At 38.5% G+C, this 20,087-nt stretch overlaps 1 protein-coding gene and 1 non-coding gene across 2 annotated transcripts; both read right to left on the bottom strand.

Annotated features, from left to right (window-relative positions):
• Positions 1 to 13,724: 13,724 nt before the first annotated feature.
• On the bottom strand, positions 13,725 to 14,075 carry LOC120851726 (coiled-coil-helix-coiled-coil-helix domain-containing protein 2-like). Its single transcript, XM_040224733.1, has one exon. It carries the CDS (start codon positions 14,073 to 14,075, stop codon positions 13,725 to 13,727), a length of 351 nt encoding a protein of 116 aa, XP_040080667.1.
• A 5,671-nt stretch (positions 14,076 to 19,746) lies between these two features.
• Positions 19,747 to 19,818, bottom strand: TRNAL-GAG. The gene has a single exon. It is a non-coding gene; the product is annotated as a tRNA-Leu (tRNA).
• Between the last annotated feature and the right edge of the window lie 269 nt (positions 19,819 to 20,087).

The following is a 20,087-nucleotide window of genomic DNA, read 5'->3' as shown; positions in this document are numbered from 1 at the left end:
TAAGCCCAGTAAGAAGAAAAGTAAGAATATGAGGGGAAAGTGAGAAGCAGTGAGAAAGAATGGGATTGATGATGGATTATAGGTCCTGATGGAATGTTATAGTGGAATTAATAGAGGGTGTAATGGTTGGGAAAGAGTAGTTGTGAAAAATTGGATATTTAACTCCAAAATTGAGGTTTGGGGGGTAGTTTTGTAACAATGGATAGGGAATGATCATGGGAGTAAGTAGCAGAGGCAGGGGAACAAGGCTAAGCTCATTAGAGAAGAGGAAGGTCTTCTATATGTGGATAATGATTTTTGCAGTAATGAAGGTAGGAAATAATGGTGACCTGAACCAGAATCATAGTGTTAGACATGGTGAGAAGTGGTAGGATTCCCAATACAGTTGGAAGGTGAAGGTTGAGTCAGACAGGGTTTTCTGGGGTATTTGGATAAAAGATGGGAGGCAGACAGAAACCAGAGGGATGGAAGTATCTACTAAGATGGGAGGGAAATTTTAGCAAAGAAGTTCATTTTGGACAGGTTAAATTTGAGATACTCATTAGACATCTAAGTGGAGGGAACAAATAGGTAGTTGGCTATTTCAGTCTGAAGTTCAGGAGAGAAGGCTGGGATAGAGACGTGTATTTGGTGGTCACCAGCAGATAACTGAACTTATAGCCATGAGACTGAATATGATCACCAATGGAATGAATAGAAATAATAATGGGTTGCTGGAAATCTTGAGACACTCAGCTATAAGTTATTTGAATGTCTCTGTAGGGGCAGAGCCTGCTAGATGTATATTCAGAATTCTCCCCTTCTTCCTTACTAAAGGAATTCTCATCTGAGGGGAGCAGTAATATGACTAATAATGTGAATGTGGCCATGTGAGGTAACTCTGGCTAGAGCGTATGGGAAAAAGCCATGGGCTGGAGTTCTACAGAAGGCCAGAAAGAGTGAGGTCAGGCTCAGCTATCATGCTTTCCTTACCCTTTGCCCTGGCCCTCCTTCCTGCTTGGAATGCACATAGAATGTAGAGGTGCTGGAGGCCAGACAGTGCATCTCCGGCACTAGATAGCGACTGCTGAACAGAAAGATAGCAAGTTCCTGAATCCCTCTTTTCATTGTGGAGTTACTAAAGCAACCTTGAACTAACTGCCTACTCTGGACTTAATGCTGTGTGAGAAAAACAAAACCTTCGTACATTTATTTCAGCTGTTGGGGGGTGAACAGGGGTTTACAGCAAAACACATTCTGTGACATAAGATTTGTGCTGTCCCTACCCGTCTACATAGGAAAACGCCTGGCTTGTGATAAGTACTCACCAAATGTTGATTGATTAGATGAATAAATAGCTAATAAGAGAGTTCAAAAAAATGGTTAATATAAGTATTCAGAAAAATCCAGTTTTCCTTAAGCGTGTAAAACAATATGATGAAATAAACAGTTCCTATATAACACCACACTATAAAATATCTAAAAATAAAAATGTACAAGATTAATATGCAGAAAAACTATAAAACTTAACTACATATTAAAGTACATTATGTCCCTGGACTAGAAGACATGATACTGTAGAAAGATCAGTCCTTCAAAAATTATCATATCTAGATAGATATATCTACTTTTGCCAAAATTCCAGTCATCATTTCAGTTACCTTTGCTTTTTATATGTTTGTTTATTTAAGCTTTAAAAATTAAAATTATTTGGAAGAGTGTGAAAAAGGTCAAATCAATATCTTTAAAAAGTAATTAAGTTGGATGATACAGGGGATTTGTCCTGTCAGATAGTATACTCCGAAACTTTCATTCAAATGCTGTGGTACTAGCACAGGAATAGATAAACAGAAGAGAGGGATAAACAGAATTCAAAATCAAGGGGAATTTATATATGTTAAAAGTGGCATTTCAGGTTGGGGCAAAATCATACTGCCATACTACCACAAAAATAGTTCCAGATGGATTAAACATAAATAAAAATTGTAAAGAACAACAAGCAAACACAGAAAGTCTTTAAAAAGTGGTTAAATAGCCATGTTTATGGAATGCAAGAAAAAATATAGGAAATATGGCCTTATAGATTTAAAACTTCCATTCAAAAGACTTTGTTGGGTACTTCGCTTGAGACCCTGTGCCAGGTACTGCGGATGAAAGATGAACATGGTATCTTGATGTCTGCAGCCTAGAGGAGTTGGAATTTAAGCTGCAGCAAAGAATATTTCAAGTTAAATATCATGAGCATTTTGGAGTTAAACTTGGCTGCTGTCTATTTCAGAATATGGTGTCATCCCATCTCATTTGAAGCCACGAGACCCTTTTGGAATGCTTGGTTTTGGATTAATGGAGTGCTTGTGTTGAGGTGTCTGTACATCTAACCCTGACCTCAGAGTTAGCACTTGTATTAAAATTGAAGGTGGAAAGAGGATAGGATGGAAAAAACAAAAAAATATATAGTTGATCTTTTTATTTTGGCTTCCTGCCTAAAATCAGTCATAATGAGTTGGATTTAAATAACAGATCATGGAGAACTCCTGAATGACTGGGCTCACTGCCAGAGCAGTCCATTTCACAGGAAGAAAGATATAGATTTCTTCCCACTCACTCATTTTATATGGTGAGGATGATTCTGTGCATGATGGCTGCATTTATTATTTAGAGGGAGAGTGGGATCAGCAGACTCTTGTCCTGTCAGCACTAAAAATTACCTTTTTAGAAATTAATTTAAAAACCACCCCCAGAAAAGATCTGCTATTCTCTGACCTCATATCAAGAATCTAAAAGATTTAGTATGCCCCTACTAAATGTTTTTTTAAAGAAAAGAGTCTAACGTTAAAGAAAGGAAATAAATAATTAATCTCAATACTACAGGCAAATCTCTCAAATACCAGAGAATTTGTCAAAACTCTATAGCTCATCCAATGTGACAGGTCTGAAATGTTACATAGCTCAGTCCTACAGAAAAAGCTAAAGATAGAGTGGTGTAGAGAGAGATGGGGTGAAGGAGGGAGAGAAAGCATTGGAATAGCCCAGCTTTGTTTTGTCTCAAGTTTCAAGTCTTGTTTTATCCAAGCAATTAGGCCAAGTATAAGTCTCCAGATTTGTTGCAGTATTTTGCAAAAGCAGTCAAGTAACAGAAGACTGACATCCTGCTTCCTAACATGGCCTACTTCTGACAAACTTTCCATCTCCTTATGGCCAGGTCCGCAGTAACTCAGGAAATTTCCTCAAAGGAGTAAGCTTTTGAATGCCTTTCTCCACCCCAGTGGTTGGTTCTTTGATCTTTGGACATCTGCCTGCCTGCTTCCCAGGATAAGTCTCTTGGCCGTGAAGGAGAAGCATTCAAAGTCAAACCCAACATTTGTTCATATTCTTTGCTTCACAGGGTTAAAATGATTCTGTGAAGCTAAAAGTCAAAAGGCCAACTGAGTCAAATTTGGTATAATTTGCTACTTCAATAACCAAAACAACTTTAAGTAAGATGTACTGTCACTTTACCTGTAGTAACACCTACAGGAAACATCTGAAGTTATTTTTGGTCATTATAACTTTATTATTATCTCTGCTTTTCCTTGTTGGAAATACATATGGTATAAAAAGTATAAATAATGAAGTATAAAAGTTGAAAAATAAAAGCCCCTTGTCATTCGAGATGTAGTCGCCTTTTATAATTTATGTATATCCTCAACCTTTTTCTATACATACACTCCATATATAAAGATTTTTTAAAAGTCAGGGTCAGATTATATATATATATTGTCCTATTTTTTTTTAACAATATAGCATACACATCTTTCCATATCAGTACCCTCATATCTACCTTTATGTGTCTCATGGTAAGTGTATGAACCATTGCAAACAGTGCTTCTGATGGAGTTTCTTACTAAGGAGGAAGTGAGTGAATCTGGGAGCCTCATAAACAGGTCCAGTACAGCCTGTAGAACATTAGGACTGAAGTTTCTCCAAACTAACTTGGCTTACATGATCCACTAGCTCATGAACCCACTGTCCCCTTTTTCTCCCCGTCTTATCCCTTGCTGCTATTCTGTACATATGAAATTCACCTCTATCCCAGGCTCCCCAACCAGCTCTCAAGCAAACCAGCCCCAGAACCTCCCCAGCCCTGGCTTCACAATTTATAGCAGCGCACAGTAACCTAGATGCAAAAAACCTGTTCCTTCATTGTTTACAAGGTCCCATTAGATTACTTCCCTCCCACCTAGATCTCTAAGAACATTAAGCAGAAGCAGCAGGTCCATTAAAGAAGAAATTAGAAATTCTAGCAGTGGGAAAATCTCTCTGCCTCATGGAGAGTTTGGCTCCTGTGTGATTGATACTGGAAGCTGTTGGAGCTGCAAATGGACAGGAGTCAGGGGCCAAGAAAACTAAAACTGACAATTAATTGGCTCTTAACCCATCACATCTTTTATAAAGGAAAACATATCCTCAGTGCCCCACCCAAGATAAAAACATCAAAAACCCTAGGAGAAGATATGCAAAACCAGACTGCGTATGTCTAATTTGACAAAGGGTTATTTAAAAATAAATTGCTCAAGGCAAAGCACAGATGAAGAGAGTTTCTTTGGGCTTTGGCCAATTCTTCACGAATAAAGTCTGCTGGCCCCAGTGAATAGAGCCAGGACCAAGGAAAATAGTCTGCAATGAAATATTTGTCTCTTGGAACATTACCTTGCTCTTGTGTGGGTTTTGGTTTTGGTAACAGCTTAATTGAGATATAATTAATTATTTAAAGGGTACAAATGAATGATTTTGAGTATATTCGCAGAGTTCTGCAACCACCACTGTAATAAATTTTTTTATATAAATTAATTTTAATTGGAGGCTAATTACAATGTTGTAGTGGTTTTTGCTATACATTGACATGAATCAGCCATGGGTGTACATGTGTTCCTCATGTGTAACCATCACTGTAATAAATTTTAGAATTTATTTTCATTACCCTAAGTAGAAACCTTGTACCCATTAGCAGTTGCTCCATACTTTCAGCCCTAGGCAGCCACTGATCTACTCCTGTCCATATGGACTTGCTTCTTCTGGACATTTCATATAATTGGAATAATATAATATGTGGCCTTTTGTGACTGGCTTCTTTCAGTTAGCATACTGTTTTCAAAGTTCATCCATGTTGTAATATGTACCAGTACTTCATTTCTTTTTTATTGCTGAATGATACTCTACTGTATGGATATACCACATTTTCTTTATCCATTCATAAGTTGAAGGGCATTTGGATTGTTTATCACTTTTTGCCATGAATATTCACATACAAGTTTTTTGTGTACACCTGTTGTTATTTCTCTTGGTATATACCTAATAGTGGAATTGTTGGGCAAATGGTAACTGTGTTTAACCTTTTGGGCAAACCTTTTTCCAAACTGGCTTTACCATTTTATATCCTCACAGCAATGTATAAGGGTTATAATATCTGTCCTAGTGGGTATGAGATGGTTTCACAATGCGGTTTTCATTTGCATTTCCCTCCTGGATAATAATATTGAGCATCGCTTCATGTGTTTATTAGTCATTTGTATATCTATTTTTGAAGAAACATCTGTTCAGACTCTTTGACCACTTTTTAATTAGGTAATTTTTTTCTATAGTGTAGGAGTTCTTTATGTATTCTCACTATGAGTCCTTTATCAGATCTGTGATTTGTAAAAACTTTATCATAACTTCTGGACTTTTAAATAGTTTTTCCTGAAAGTGTCCTTTAAAGAACAAATGTTTTTTAAATTGTTATGATATCCAGTTTGTCTTTTTCCTCTGATTGTGATTTTGCTGTCATATTTAAGAAATCATTGGCTAGTGAATTCTCTGGTGGTCCAGTGGTTGGGACTCCACACTCCCAGTGCAGGGGGCCCAGGTTCAATCCCTCACTGGGGAGCCAGATCGTGCATGCTACAACTCAGAGCCTTCATGCCACAGTGAAGATCTCGCATGCTGCAACTAAAATCTGACACAGCCAAATAAAATTTTAAAGAAGAAAGAAACCATTTCCTAACTGAGAGTCATAAAGATTTACATCTATGTTTTCTTCCAAGAGTTTAGTAATTTTAGCTCCTACACTTATGTCTTTGATCCATTTTGAGTTAGTTTGTATATGGACTGAGGCAGAGGTCCAATTGATTCTTTTGAATGTGAATATCCAGTTATCCTAGCACTGTTTGTTGTAAAGACAGTTTTCCCCATCTAATTATCTTGGCATTCTTATCAATAATCAGTTGACCATGAGTTCTGTGCTATAGACATGTAGTAAACTCTGTTTGATTGATCTTTATGTCTGTGGTTATGCCAGTACCACACAGTCTCAATGAGTACTGCAGCTTTGTAGCAATTTTGAAATTGTTTCCTGTGAGTCTTCCAACTCTGTTCTTTTTCACAGTTGTTCTGACTATTCTGGATCTCTTGCATTTGGTAAAGATACTAGGATCAACTTACCACTTTTGTAGAGAAATCAGTGGAGATTTTGATAGGGATTGCATTGACTCCATAGATCAATTTGGGAAGTATTGCATCTTAGCAATATAGCATCTTCCAATTCAGAAACACGAGAGAGATGTCTTTCCATTTATTTAGGTATTCTTAAAGTTCTTTCAACAATGTTTTGTTTTCAGAGTTTAAGTTTTATACTTTTTTTGTTAAATTTATTCCTAAGTATTTTATTATTTTTGATGCAATTATAAATGGAATTGTTTTCGTATACATATTCATTTTTTGAAGGTTTGCTGCAAGTGTATAGAAATGCAACTGATTTTTTATATTGATTTGTATTTTGCAAATGTTCTGAAATCATTTATTACTTATAATAGTTTTTTTAGTGAATTTGTTAGGATGGTCGATTATAAGGTCATGCCATCTATGAATGTAAATAAGTTTTACCTATTCCTTTCCTATCTGAATTCCTTTTATCTAATTTTCTTGCTTGAGTATTCTGACTAGAACCTCCAATACAGTGTTGAATGGAAGTAGTAACAATGGAATTCTTGTCTTGTTCCTGATCTTAAGGATAAAGAAAGTATTCAGTCTTTTATTATTAAGTACGATTTAGTTGTGAGGGTTCTGTTATTTGATGATTGGTGAAGTTCCTTTCTATTCCTGTTTCTTTAATATTTTATCATGAAGATTGTTGAATTCTATTAATATAGTGTACTACATGAATTAATTTTTAAATGGTAAACCACTCTTGCTTTTCTGGGATAAGTTTCACTTGGTCATGGTGTTTGTTTTCGGTTGACTTGTGTCCCTCGAGAAGTGTGTGTGTGGAAGTCCTAACTCCCTGGACCACAGAATGTGACCTTATTTGCAAATAGGATCGCTGTAGATATAATTAAAGATGAGGTCATACTGAATTACAGTGGGCCCTAATCTAATGTGATGGATGTCCTTATAAAAAGGAGAGATTTGGACCTAGACATGCACATGGGGAGAATATCATTTGAAAATTGGAGTTACACTGCCACAAACCGTGGAACTATAAATAGGTAGGAGAGAGGCCTCGAACAGACAACCTCAAGAATCTGAAGAAACCAGTCCTGCCAACGCCTTAATCCAGACTTCTAGCCTGCAGAACTGAGAGAGAATAAGTTTTTGTTGCTTAAGCCACCCAATTTGTGGTGCTTTGTTATGACAACTCTAGCAAACTTAGACAATATATTCTCCTTTTTATATATTCTTGGATTTGGTTTGCTAGTATTTTGTTGAGGATTTTTGCATCTGTATTCATAACATGTTGGTCTGTAGTTTTCTTTACTTAGAGCTCTTTGGAGCTATTTTCTTACTGTTTCTCTAGGCTTACCAGGTACACCTAATCAGAACCTGCTTTGAAATGAATTTATTCCCAGTGAGACAGAAACATTTCTCCTGATAACTCTATTGTCTCTCCCCAATTTTGAACTTATTCTTGTTATCATATTACACAACTGTTCAGTTCAGTCGCTCAGTTGTGTCCAACTCTTTGTGACCCCCATGAATAGCAGCACACCAGGCCTCCCTGTCCATCACCATCTCCCAGAGTTCACTCAAACTCACGTCCATCAAGTTGGTGATGCCATCCAGCCATCTCATCCTCTGTCGTCCCCTTTTCCTCCTGCCCCCAATCTCTCCCAGCATCAGAGTCTTTTCCAATGAGTCAACTCTTCACATGAGGTGGCCAAAGTACTGGAGTTTCAGCTTTAGCATCATTCCTTCCAAAGGACACCCAGGGCTGATCTCCTTTAGAATGGACTGGTTGGATCTCCTTGCAGTCCAAGGGACTCTCAAGAGTCTTCTCCAACACCACAGTTCAAAAGCATCAATTCTTCGGCGCTCAGCTTTCTTCACAGTCCAACTCTCGATTTCAAACCCAACAGTGCATAAGTGTAATTATTACTTTATATAATTTTATGTCTATTAAAGAATTTGAGAAAAGAAAGGACAGGAAGTCAGTCAGTCAGGTCAGTCACTCAGTCTGTCCTGAGCTTGAACGACACGCTCAGTTGTGTCCGACTCTTTGCAACCCCATGAACCGCAGCATGCCAGGTCTCCCTGTCCATCACCAACTCCCAGAGTTCACCCAAACCCATGTCCATCAAGTTGGTGATGCCATCTAACCATCTCATCCTCTGTCGTCCCCTTCTCCTCCTGCCCTCAATCTTTCCCAGCATCAGGGTCTTTTCAAATGAGTCAGCTCTTCCCATCAGGTGGCCAAAGTATTGGAGTTTCAGCTTCAGCATCAGCCCTTCCAATGAATATTCAGGACTGATTTCCTTTAGGATGGCCTGGTTGGATTTCCTTGCAGCACAAGGGACTCTCAAGAGTCTTCTCCAATACCACAGTTCAAAAGCATCAATTCCTTGGTGCTCAGCTTTCTTTATAGTCCAACTCTCACATCCATACATGACTACTGGAAAAACCATAGCCTTGACTAGACGGACCTTTGTTGGCAAAGTAATGTCTCTGCTTTTTAATATGCTGTCTAGGTTGGTCATAACTTTCTTCCAAGAAATAAGCGTCTTTTAGTTTCATGGCTGCGATCACCATCTTCAGTGATTTTGGAGCCCAGAAAAATAAAGTCAGCCACTATTTCCATTATTTCCCCATCTATTTGCCATGAAGTGATAGGACTGGATGCCATGATCTTAGTTTTCTGAATGTTGAGCTTTAAGCCAACTTTTTCACTCCTCTTTCACTTTCATCAAGAGGCTCTTTAGTTCTTCTTCACCTACTGCCATAAGGGTGGTGTCATCTGCATATCTGAGGTTATTGATATTTCTCCCGGCAATCTTGATTCCAGCTTGTGCTTCCTCCAGCCCAGCATTTCCCATGATGTACTCTGCATAGAAGTTAAATAAGCAGGGTGACAATATACAGCCTTGACATACTCCTTTTCCTATTTGGAACCAGTCTGTTGTTCCATGTCCAGTTCTAACTGTTGCTTCCTGACCTGCATATGGGTTTCTCAAGAGGCAGGTCAAGTGGTCTGATATTCCCATCTCTTGAAGAATTTTCCACAGTTTATTGTGATCCACACAGTCAAAGACTTTGGCATAGTCAGTCAAGCAGAAATAGATATTTTTCTGGAACTCTCTTGCTTTTTTAATGATCCAGCGGATGTTGGCAATTTGATTTCTGGTTCCTCTGCCTTTTCTAAAACCAGCTTGAACATATGGAAGTTCACGGTTCACGTATTGATTAAGCCTGGCTTCGAGAATTTTAAGCATTACTAGCGTGTGAGATGAGTGCAATTGTGTGGTAGTTTGAGCATTCTTTGGCATTGCCTTTCTTTCGGATTGGAATGAAAACTGACCTTTTCCAGTCCTGTGGGCACTGCTGAGTTTTCCAAGTTTGCTGGCAGGAAGAAGAAAGCAAAAAACTCTATTTATAGAGCTTGTTATATTAACCTTTTTCTCCATCATTCCTGGCACTCTTCATTTGTACCTGATTTTCTAAGTAAAGAGGATCCTCTGAAGATTCTTGGTGGAGGAAAGGGGATGGTGGTCATTTAAGTATGTACAGTTAAATTTGAGGACAGTTACTCTTGCAGACATGCATAAATGCATTGGGGTGGTCCCAGGGATAGAAATCAGAGAGGTAAGTTAGGAGGCAGTTGCAGCAGTCAAGGTACAGGTTCATAGGAGCCTGGCTTTAGCTTGATTTGGGGCTCTATTGCCTTGTATTTTGCCTTCTGGAGCTGGGAATGTCTAAGACAGTGTGAAAAGGCACTGACTTAGACAGAGTTGGGCATGGATAGGTACACTCATCAAGGCTTGTTGATGCACTGAGGTCAATCTGAGAATGAACTCAAGATGGGAAAAAAAATGCCTCGTCTGGTGATTTGAGGGGCCTCAGAAAGACTTTCCCATGGGAAGCCTCTGTGGAGAACATGATGCCTAGCAAGTAAAGCCCATCCCAGGCCATGGTGATAAAAGAAAATTGCCACACAGCTATGTGTGAATGCGAGGCAGGAGGTGGGAGGAGGGGAAGGAGAGAGTCCTCCCGTGCACGTGTCCCTGCAGCTGTCAGGGATGAGGTTACAGACCATGGACGAGAATGTAGAATTCCCCTTCCCTTTCCCAGGGCAGATGACCTTTCAGAAATTAAACAAACCAATTCTGTGTCCTCGGAGGAGGCATGTTTGACTGCCTTCATTCAATGGACTCCATTGTTTTCAGGTGAAACTAGGTGATTCAATTCAGCACTCATGTCTTCCTTAGGAGGTTTTGTCTGTAAATTTTTCTCTGGAATAACTTTGTAAGATCTGGATTAGACATGCCACTACATACAGTTTAAAGACACACATACACATACAGAGGATAAAGAGCATTCTCCCCTAAGTGCAGAGACATTGGTGCTATAGATCACACATACTGGTTTTTCTAGTATACTAGGCAGGAGATTAACCGAGACCTGAGTAAGGTTGTACTTATAAAGGTTCACTTGCAGAATGCTCATGGAGAATAATCGAGGGCAGCAAAAAACACTGAAGTTTACAAATAACTCATCTGTCAAAGAAGCAATCAAAGTGAGAATTATTAGAAAAAAAATACTGTTTAGCACTGCTGGTTTCATACTACCAAGTGGTCTCAAAATCATTTAATATTGTTTAAAATGACTGTGCCCCTTGGCATCCATGGAATTAAATGCAAGTCTTCGCTGGAGAATTCTCTCAAAAGTCCAAGGAATAAGCTGTCACAGTCAAAAATTTAAAACCAAACCAAACAAAAATAAGAAGCAAACCACTGTGATAAGATAGCAGGAGAAAAAAAAGAGTCCTCCCATATTAATATTATGAGATATAGATTATAAAATAAATACTTTTAATATAGTTAAATGAAAGATGAGGTTGAACATATAAACCATTTGAATAAGGAAAAAGAAAATTTTTTAAGTGATCAAATAGGTCTGATAACCAAATGAATGTTTGGAAATGAAAAATATAGTTGAAATTTTTTGCCATGCCATACAGAAAATGAAAATTTTTACAAATTCCGGTATATCATTTCTGTTACCTTAATTTTTTTTAATACTCTATTTAGAAGTTACTTTGGTGTAAATGAAAGACTGAATCCAATTTCATATTTTCCAGATGGCTACCCTCTTATCCTAATACTATTTATTAAATATATCATTTTACTCCACTGATTTATCAGAAACTAATCCCAGTATTTATTTGCATCTATTCCCAGGATATCTATTCTCTTCATGAGCTGGTACTAAACTGTTTTCATTACTATAACATTCATGATTTTTTTCAATATCTGGTAAGGACTAGTCCTCTATTATTGCTATTTTCTTGCTTTATTCCCAAAATGTTAATGTTGGTATTTTTCTTGAAAAAGTTCAATTTATATATTTATTTAGAGAGGATTCAAAGCAGAGACATTACTTTGCCAACAAAAGTCTGTCTAGCTGAGGCTATGGTTTTTCCAGTAGTCATTTATGGATGTGAGAGTTGGACTGTGAAGAAAGCTGAGCGCCAAAGAATTGATGCGTTTGAACTGTGGTGTTGGAGAAGACTCTTGAGAGTCCCTTGGACTGCAAGGAGATCCAACCAGTCCATTCTAAAGGAGATCAGCCCTGGGATTTCTTTGGAGGGAATGATGCTGAAGCTGAAACTCCAGTACTTTGGCCACCTCATGTGAAGAGTTGACTCATTGGAAAAGACTCTGATGCTGGGAGGGATAGGGGGCAGGAGGAAAAGGGGACGACAGAGGATGAGATGGCTGGATGGCATCACCGACTCAATGGACGTGAGTCTGAGTGAACTCCGGGAGTTGGTGATGGACAGAGAGGCCTGGCGTGCTGCGATTCGTGGGGTCGCAAAGAGTCAGACACGACTGAGCGACTGAACTGAACTGAACTTAGAGAGGATTGCCATCATTTTCCATTATTTAAGTGTGTCTTACCATCTATTCAGGAACCTTTTAATGACCTTTTGAAGTCCTTCAAAGTTTTCTTTGTGTGAATCTTTTTTTAGAAAGAAAATCACTTTATTCTAATTAATTCACAAACAATAACATCAGAAAAGCACTGTTTACAAGACTACAACCGCCTCTTCTGCCCAACCCCAAACTCAATACCATCTCAATGAATGTCTGTATAGTGACAACACCTTCTTCCACCACAGTCCTGAAGCACAAAAGCTATTAATGATTAAGGAGAGGTTTCATGGGTGTTTTCATACTTTCAGTTCAGTTCAGTCGCTCAGTCATGTCCAACTCTTTGTGACCCCATGAATCGCAGCATGCCAGGCCTCCCTGGCGTGAGTTCCCAGAGTTCACCCAAACTCAAGGTGATGGCATCCCACTCCAGTACTCTTGCCTGGCAAATCCCATGGACAGAGGAGCCTGGTAGACTTCAGTCCATGGGGTCGCAAAGAGTCGGACACGACTGAGCGACTTCTCTTTCACTTTTCACTTTCATGCATTGAAGAAGGAAATGGCAACCCACTCCAGTGTTCTTGCCTGGAGAATCCCAGGGACTGGGGAGCCTGGTGGGCTGCCGTCTATGGGGTCACACAGAGTTGGACACGACTGAAGTGACTTAGCAGTAGCAGCAGCATGTGCATTGAGTCGGTGATGCCATCCAGCCATCTCATCCTCTGTCGTCCCCTTTTCCTCCTGCCCCCAATCCCTCCCAGCATCAGAGTCTTTTCCAATGAGTCAACTCTTCACATGAGGTGGCCAAAGTAATGGAGTTTCAGCCTCAGCATCAGTCCTTCCAATGAACACCCAAGACTGGTCTCCTTTAGGATGGACTGGTTGGATCTCCTTGCAGTCCAAGGGACTCGCAAGAGTATTCTCCAATACCACAGTTCAAAAGCATCAATTCTTCGGCGCTCAGCTTTCTTCACAGTCCAACTCTCACATCCATACATGACCACTGGAAAAACCATAGCCTTGACTAGACGGACCTTTGTTAGCAAAGTGATATCTCTGCTTTTGAATATGCTATTTAGGTTGGTCATAACTTTCCTTCCAAGGAGTGTCTTTTAATTGCATGGCTGCAGTCACCATCTGCAGTGATTTTGGAGCCCCAAAAAATAAAGTCTGCCACTGTTTCCACTGTTTCCCCATCTATTTCCCATGAAGTGATGGGACCAGATGCCATGATCTTAGTTTTCTGAATGTTGAGCTTTAACATCTTCATTATTAATTATATTTTAAATGCTAAATCAACATGGCCACGAGAGGTGATTTTTCATGTCTTCAATTCGAATTTCTTGTTTAAGCATTGGCTAATCTGCACTATTTCAGTACCTCACTGAAACCGTCACAAAATTTAAGGTCACCCTGGCTCTGGGCACACTCCGAAAACTGTTTCACCTCATAGAAGCAAGGGCCATTCTGCTGCAGCTGTGGCAGCTGGGTTCCCTGAGGTTCCTGGTAAGTGATGTCAGGGCCTGCGGGCTCAGCACTGCTTCCCCCACTGAAGTCCCCAGTGATGACGTGACGCAGAATGTGGCCCATGGCAGAACCCACAGCCATCTGGGCCATCAGACCTGGCTGTTGGGGAACAGCAGCAGGGGAACCAGCGGCAGAGGGGGGAGCCGCTGCTGGTGGCTGAGCTATGGGCACTGACCTGGGTGCTGCTCTCATGTGAGGCACGCAGCTGGCAGAACGGACCATGCAGGAAGTGCAGCTTCAACTCCCACTAGCCATCTTGACCGCACTGCTAAGTGACATCGGCAGGTGCATGACCCTGGCGGATTCTCTTCATGTGAATCTTGTACATTTCTTAGATTTATTCCTAGGTATTCTCTTGTAGTTCTTGTTTTTGTAAATTGAATACTTTTCTAGGTGATTGTTCATATATTGGTAAATTATTGATCATGTTTAATTTTGCTTTCAGCTACCTTACTAAATTGTCTAACTCTTGTAATGATTTTTAAAGTTGATTTTCTGCCATAATATTATCTCACCTGCAAAGAATAATGTTTTCTTCCTTTCCCTTTCCTTCCCTTTCCTTTTCCTTGTAATTTTCCTCTCTTTCTCTAATGACGTTGGCTAGTATTGGCCAAAGGTAAATAATACTGGCAATAGTGTGCAGTCTTGTTTTGTTTCTGATTTTAATACAACTCAGTGTTTCACTGTATAGTTTTTGGCATTTCTAATGATATATGTATTTTTTCATGTTAACGAACTATTCATCTATTACTACTTTTAATAAGGTTTTTTTATTGAAAGGGATATTGAAATGTTATTAGATACCTTTTCAGCATCTGCAAGAATGTTCACATAGTATTTCTCTTTTGATACATGTTTAAGCTGTATCGCTTAATATATTCATTAATATTGAGCCATCTTTGCATTTTTGGTATGAGTGTTCCTTAATTATGAGATATATTTGATTTATGTGCTACTAGATTCTATTACTACAAATCTAGTGGAGGTGATGAAATTCCAGCTGAGCTATTTCAAGTCCTAAAAAATGATGCCATTAAAGTGCTGCACTCAATATGTCAGCAAATTAGGAACACTCAGCAGTGGCCACAGGACTGAAAAAGGTCAGTTTTAACTCCAGTCCCAAAAAAGGACCATGCCAAAGAGTGTTCAGACTACCGTACAGCTGTGCTCATTTCACATGCTAGTAAGGTTATGCTCCAAATCCTTCAAGATAGCCTTCAGCAGTATGTGAATCGAGAACTTCCAGATGTACAAGCTGGGTTTAGAAAAGACAGAGGAACAAGAGATCAAATTGCCAACATTCACTGTATCATAGAGAAAGCAAGGGAATTCCAGAAAAACATCTACTTCATTGACTACGCTAAAGCCTTTGACTGTGTGGATCACAACAAACTGTGGAAAATTCTTGAAGAGATGGGAATACCACCTTATCTGTCTCCTGAGAAACCTGTATGCAGGACAAGAAGTAACAGTTAGAACCAGACATGGAACAACTGATTGGTTCCAAATTGGGAAAGGAGTAAGACAAGGCTGTATGTTGTCACCCTATTTATTTGACTTATATGCAGAGTACATCATGAGAAATGCTGGGCTGAATGAAACACAGACCAGAATCAAGATTGCCTGGAGAAATGTCAACAACCTCAGATATGCAGATAACACTCTAATGGTAGAAAGTGAAGCAAGGAACTAAAGAGCCTCTTGATAAGGGTGAAAGAGAATGAAAAAGCTGGGTTAAAACACACCCGTGGTGGATTCATGTCAATGTATGGCAAAACCAATACAGAATTGTAAAGTAAAATAAAAAATAAATTAAAAAAAAAAAACACTCAACATTAAGAAAACAAAGATCATGGTATCTGGTTCCATCACTTCATGGCAGATAGATGGGGAAAAAGTGAAAGAAGTGGCAGATTTTATTTACCTGGGCTCCAAAATCACTGCAAACAGTGACTGCAGCCATGAAATTGAAAGACACTTGCTCCTTGGAAGAAAAGCTTTGACAAACCTAGACAGCATATTCAAGTCCTAAAAAATGATGCCGTTAAAGTGCTGCACTCAATATGTCAGCAAATTTGGAATAATCAGCAGTGGCCACAGGACTGAAAAAGGTCATCACTTTGATGATGAAGGTCTGTCTAGTTATAGCTATGGTTTTTCCAGTAGTCATGTATGGATGTGAGAGTTGGACCATAAAGAAGGCTGAGCACCAAAAATTGATGCTTCTGAATTGTGGTACTGGAGAAGACTGTTGAGAGTCTGACTGCAAGGAAATCGTAAAGGAATTTGTAAAAGAAAAGGAAATCAACCCTGAATACTCATTGGAAAGACTGGTGCTGAAGCTGCAATACTTGGCCATCTGATTCGAAGAGATGACTCCCTGGAAAATTCCCTAATGCTGGGAAAGACTGAAGACAAACGGAGGAAAGGGCAGCACAGGATAAGATGGTTAGATAGCATCACCAACTCAATGGACATGAATTTGAGCAAACTCTGGGAGATGGAGAAAGACAGGGAAGCCCGGCATGCTGCAGTCCATGGAATCACAAAGAGTTGGTCAGACACAAATTAGCGATTTTTGAAACTTTCCTTTTAATACTCTGGAACCATTAAGTCATATTAAAATTACATGTTCCATAAAGATTTGATAGAATTCACTTATAAAATTCTCTAAAAATTGACCTATCTATAACTTTCTTCCTTTATTGGGGTCAGTTTTAATAGTTTATATTTCCCTATTTGTGGTATTTGCATGAAGCTGAACAATATATTCTTATAATTTTTAACATTTAAGTATCTATGCTTAGTTTTCTATACTCATTTTTCAAACCTATATATGTGCTTCTTTTTTAATTTATATTGTTTGACTAGCTTTGCTCAATTTTTACCATTTTGTTTTTTCTTGAAGAACTTTCTCAAGATATGTTTATTTGTTCTATAGTTTTCTATTCTTTAATTCTTGGTTTTACCTTTACTAATCTCTCCTTTTTGTTGTTGTTAAGATTACTGTGTTGTTCTTTTTTCTAACTCATTAACTTGAGTGCTTAATTATTTACTTTTTTCATTTGTCTGTCAATTGACAAACTATTTTTGGCATAGTTCTTTTTTTAAGAAAGATTCATAGGAACTATGCTCTTTGAGGATTTATATGTTTGAAATCATCTGCAGGTTACCCACTCCAGTGTTCCTACCTGGAGAATCCCAGGGACGGGGGAGCCTGGTGGGCTGCCGTCTATGGGGTCGCACAGAGTCGGACGCGACTGAAGCGACTTAGCAGCCGCAGCAGATTATCTTTATGCCTAAACTATACTTTGACTGGAACTAAAATTCTTAGGTCATAGGATCCCTGAGAATACTGAGGCAGTAAATTGCTACAGTGTTGAATGTTGCTTTAAAGAAGTATGAAACAGCTTGATTTCTATCTCTTCCCCTTGAGGTGATTTGATTTTCTGTCTGAAAGATCCTATCTTTGAAGTCCAGTAACTTTATTAGGATATGTTCTAGTTCTAGTGTTGATTCTTCTGGAAAATGATGTGCTTGTTTAAAGGTACAGAGTCAAGTCCTCTATTTCAGAATAATTTTCTTGAATTATACTTTGAATATTTTTTGTGTGCTTGATTGTTCTGTCTTCTGAATGCATAACTGAACATCCAATCTGTCTTAAATGTATTTTTTCCTGTAATTCCTTAAAATTCTTTTTTTTCCTCCTTTTCTTTTGCTGTTTTCTTGAGCCTGTCCTCCATTTCTTTAGCTTGTTTTCAACAACAAGTGTTTTTCCTTCCTGCAATTTCCATTTCTATATGCCATTACTTCTCTATGTCTTTCCTAGGTTCACTCAGGTCAACCTTATCATTTCCTTCTTCAGTTCTTTTATCAGTGCTTTGGATTTTTGATTCATGTAGTCCACTTTTTCACGGAATTATTGAATCTGAAAGAAGGTTTTGGTCACAGTTTTCAAGTATTCCACCATAAATTTTTATCTGATGAATGCTGAATTTTTCTTTTCTCCTTTGCCTTTTTCTTACAATGATTTTGTCTCCTGGTTCCTTCTTCGAAAGTTTTATTGAAATGCAATTCACATACAATGTAACTTAACACTTAAAGTGTATAATTCAGTACTTTAAAGTACTTTCAGAATCATGAAACCTTTCCTGGTTCCTTTTTCTGTTCTCATTTTTCCTTACTGGACCAGTTATATAGAGAAGGAAAATGTGAGAGAGATGTAAGAGGCTCTGAACAACCTCTGGACCAACAAGACATTGTCCTAACTCAAAATAAAGCATATACAAGGTTTAATGGACTTTATTGTGAGTGTGAGTGTGTATTGAGACTTCACAAAATTTTAATGACTACACTTGGTAGCTTCAGGGTCACTCATTAGCCTTGGCTTTTCTGTTACCTCAAATTTTTTTTTTTTGCAGAATGTCATGCCTGTTTAATTTCAAAACAGATCATGGAGAATTCTAGAGCCATTTTGCAAGCCTCAGCCTTTTTTTTCCCAAACAAGGAACTTGATTTTTGCCTTGGAAAACTGTTGACTCTACCTGAGCTCTGCAACCACGGGTATTGTCTTTTGGAGTTCTTTCTCTGGTCACATTTTCACGTACTTGGCAGCAGCTCCTCTTTATAAATATTAAAGTTTAGGGCAAAAGTATTGCCTGATTTCTTCCTAAATGGAGTGTTTATTCCATTTTTATTCTTATTGTTTCAGATTGGTTTCAGAAAGCAGATTCAGTTTTAGTCAACTCCAGCTTCTATAAGAAACAGCATACGTTGGATGGCTTATAAACAACAGAAATTTATATCTCACAGTTCTAGAGGCTGGAATTTTTTTTGAGATCAGGGTGCCGGCATGACTGGGTTCTAGTGAGGACCTTTTTCTGGATTGCAAACTGCTGTCTTCTTATGTCCTCACATGGTACAAAGAGATAGGAAGCAAAAGCTCTCATGACTCTTAAAGAGTAATTGCATTCATGAGGGCTCCACTCATATGACCTCTTCTAGCACTAATGACCTCCCAAAGGCCATTGGAAAGTGGGGTTTCAACATGAATTTGGAGGCAGGGGACACACGCATTCAGTTTGTAACACAGTCAGAGACTTCTTTATTTTTCCATCTTAAAATGAGAGATTGATCATTTTATTATTAAGTTCTTTTTATTTTTCAAACATATTTAAACCTCTATTTCTTGTCCATCAACTTTAGACTATATATATTTTGATTCGTTACTTTGTAACTAAGAAAATAAACATATCTACAATTCTTTTTCCTTTTTTCTCTCTGTTTTTCTTTTCTCTATTCTCTCTGTTGCCAAGCAACATCTGCTAGTATTCCATTATTTTTACTACACTAAGATTCATGGCACTTATATTCTTCTCTGTAACTGTAATTAAGTGTCTGTACTTTTTTTTGTCTGTAAGCTAGTCTAAAAATGGAAAAAATAGGCATTGGTTAAATTATTATGGACTGTATAAATATTGTGAGCCACGGAGCAAAATAGTGTTATTGGAGCCTCAGAGAAAGACGCATAATCCTATACCACTAACTCATAGAGGAAAATGTTCCAAGTATCATGTCAAACAAGTTGTCTTTTTTATACTCTGAGAAAAGTATCCTTGTATTTTTGTTGCTCTACCTTTCTTGTACAGTGCCCCCCAAAGCTTTCAATTACTTTTCTTTTTTCTTTTCAGTATATATATTTTATGAAGATTATATACAATATATACAGTAAGTGTGCTCAGTCGCTAAGACATGTCTGACTCTTTTGTGACCCTATGGACTGTAGCATGCCAGGTCCTTCTATCCATGAGATTTTCCTGGTAAGAATACCAGAGTAGGGTTGCCGTTTCCTCCTCCAGGGGTCTTCCCAACCCAGGGATCAAACCTGGGTCTCCTGCATTCTCAGGCAGATTCTTTACCACTGAGCCAGCTGGGAAGTATATACAGTATGTACATTCACTAAAGTTTTTTAAGATTCTTTTCAGTGTGGACCATTTCTAAAGTTTTCTGTTGAATTTGTTAATATCACTTCTGTTGTTTTTTTATGTTCTGATTTTTGGCCAAGAAGTATGTGGGGTCTTAGCTCCCTAACCAGGGATGGAGCCCACACCCCTTGCATTGGAAGGCAAAACCTTAACCCTTGGACTGCCAGGAAAGTCCCTCACCATAACTTTAAAACATTCATTTTCTTCACTATGCTACCTT

The sequence above is a fragment of the Oryx dammah genome, unplaced genomic scaffold (genome assembly GCF_014754425.2).
Source record: "Oryx dammah isolate SB20612 unplaced genomic scaffold, SCBI_Odam_1.1 HiC_scaffold_25, whole genome shotgun sequence".
NCBI classification, from domain to species: domain Eukaryota; kingdom Metazoa; phylum Chordata; class Mammalia; order Artiodactyla; family Bovidae; genus Oryx; species Oryx dammah.
Note: the sequence above shows the minus strand (reverse complement) of the source record. Positions and strands in the feature narration are given on the sequence as shown.

What these genes read in the sequence shown, in the direction of transcription:
- LOC120851726 (XM_040224733.1), bottom strand. Translation starts at nt 14,075, where the DNA reads ATGAGAGCAGCACCCAGGTCAGTGCCCATAGCTCAGCCACCAGCAGCG.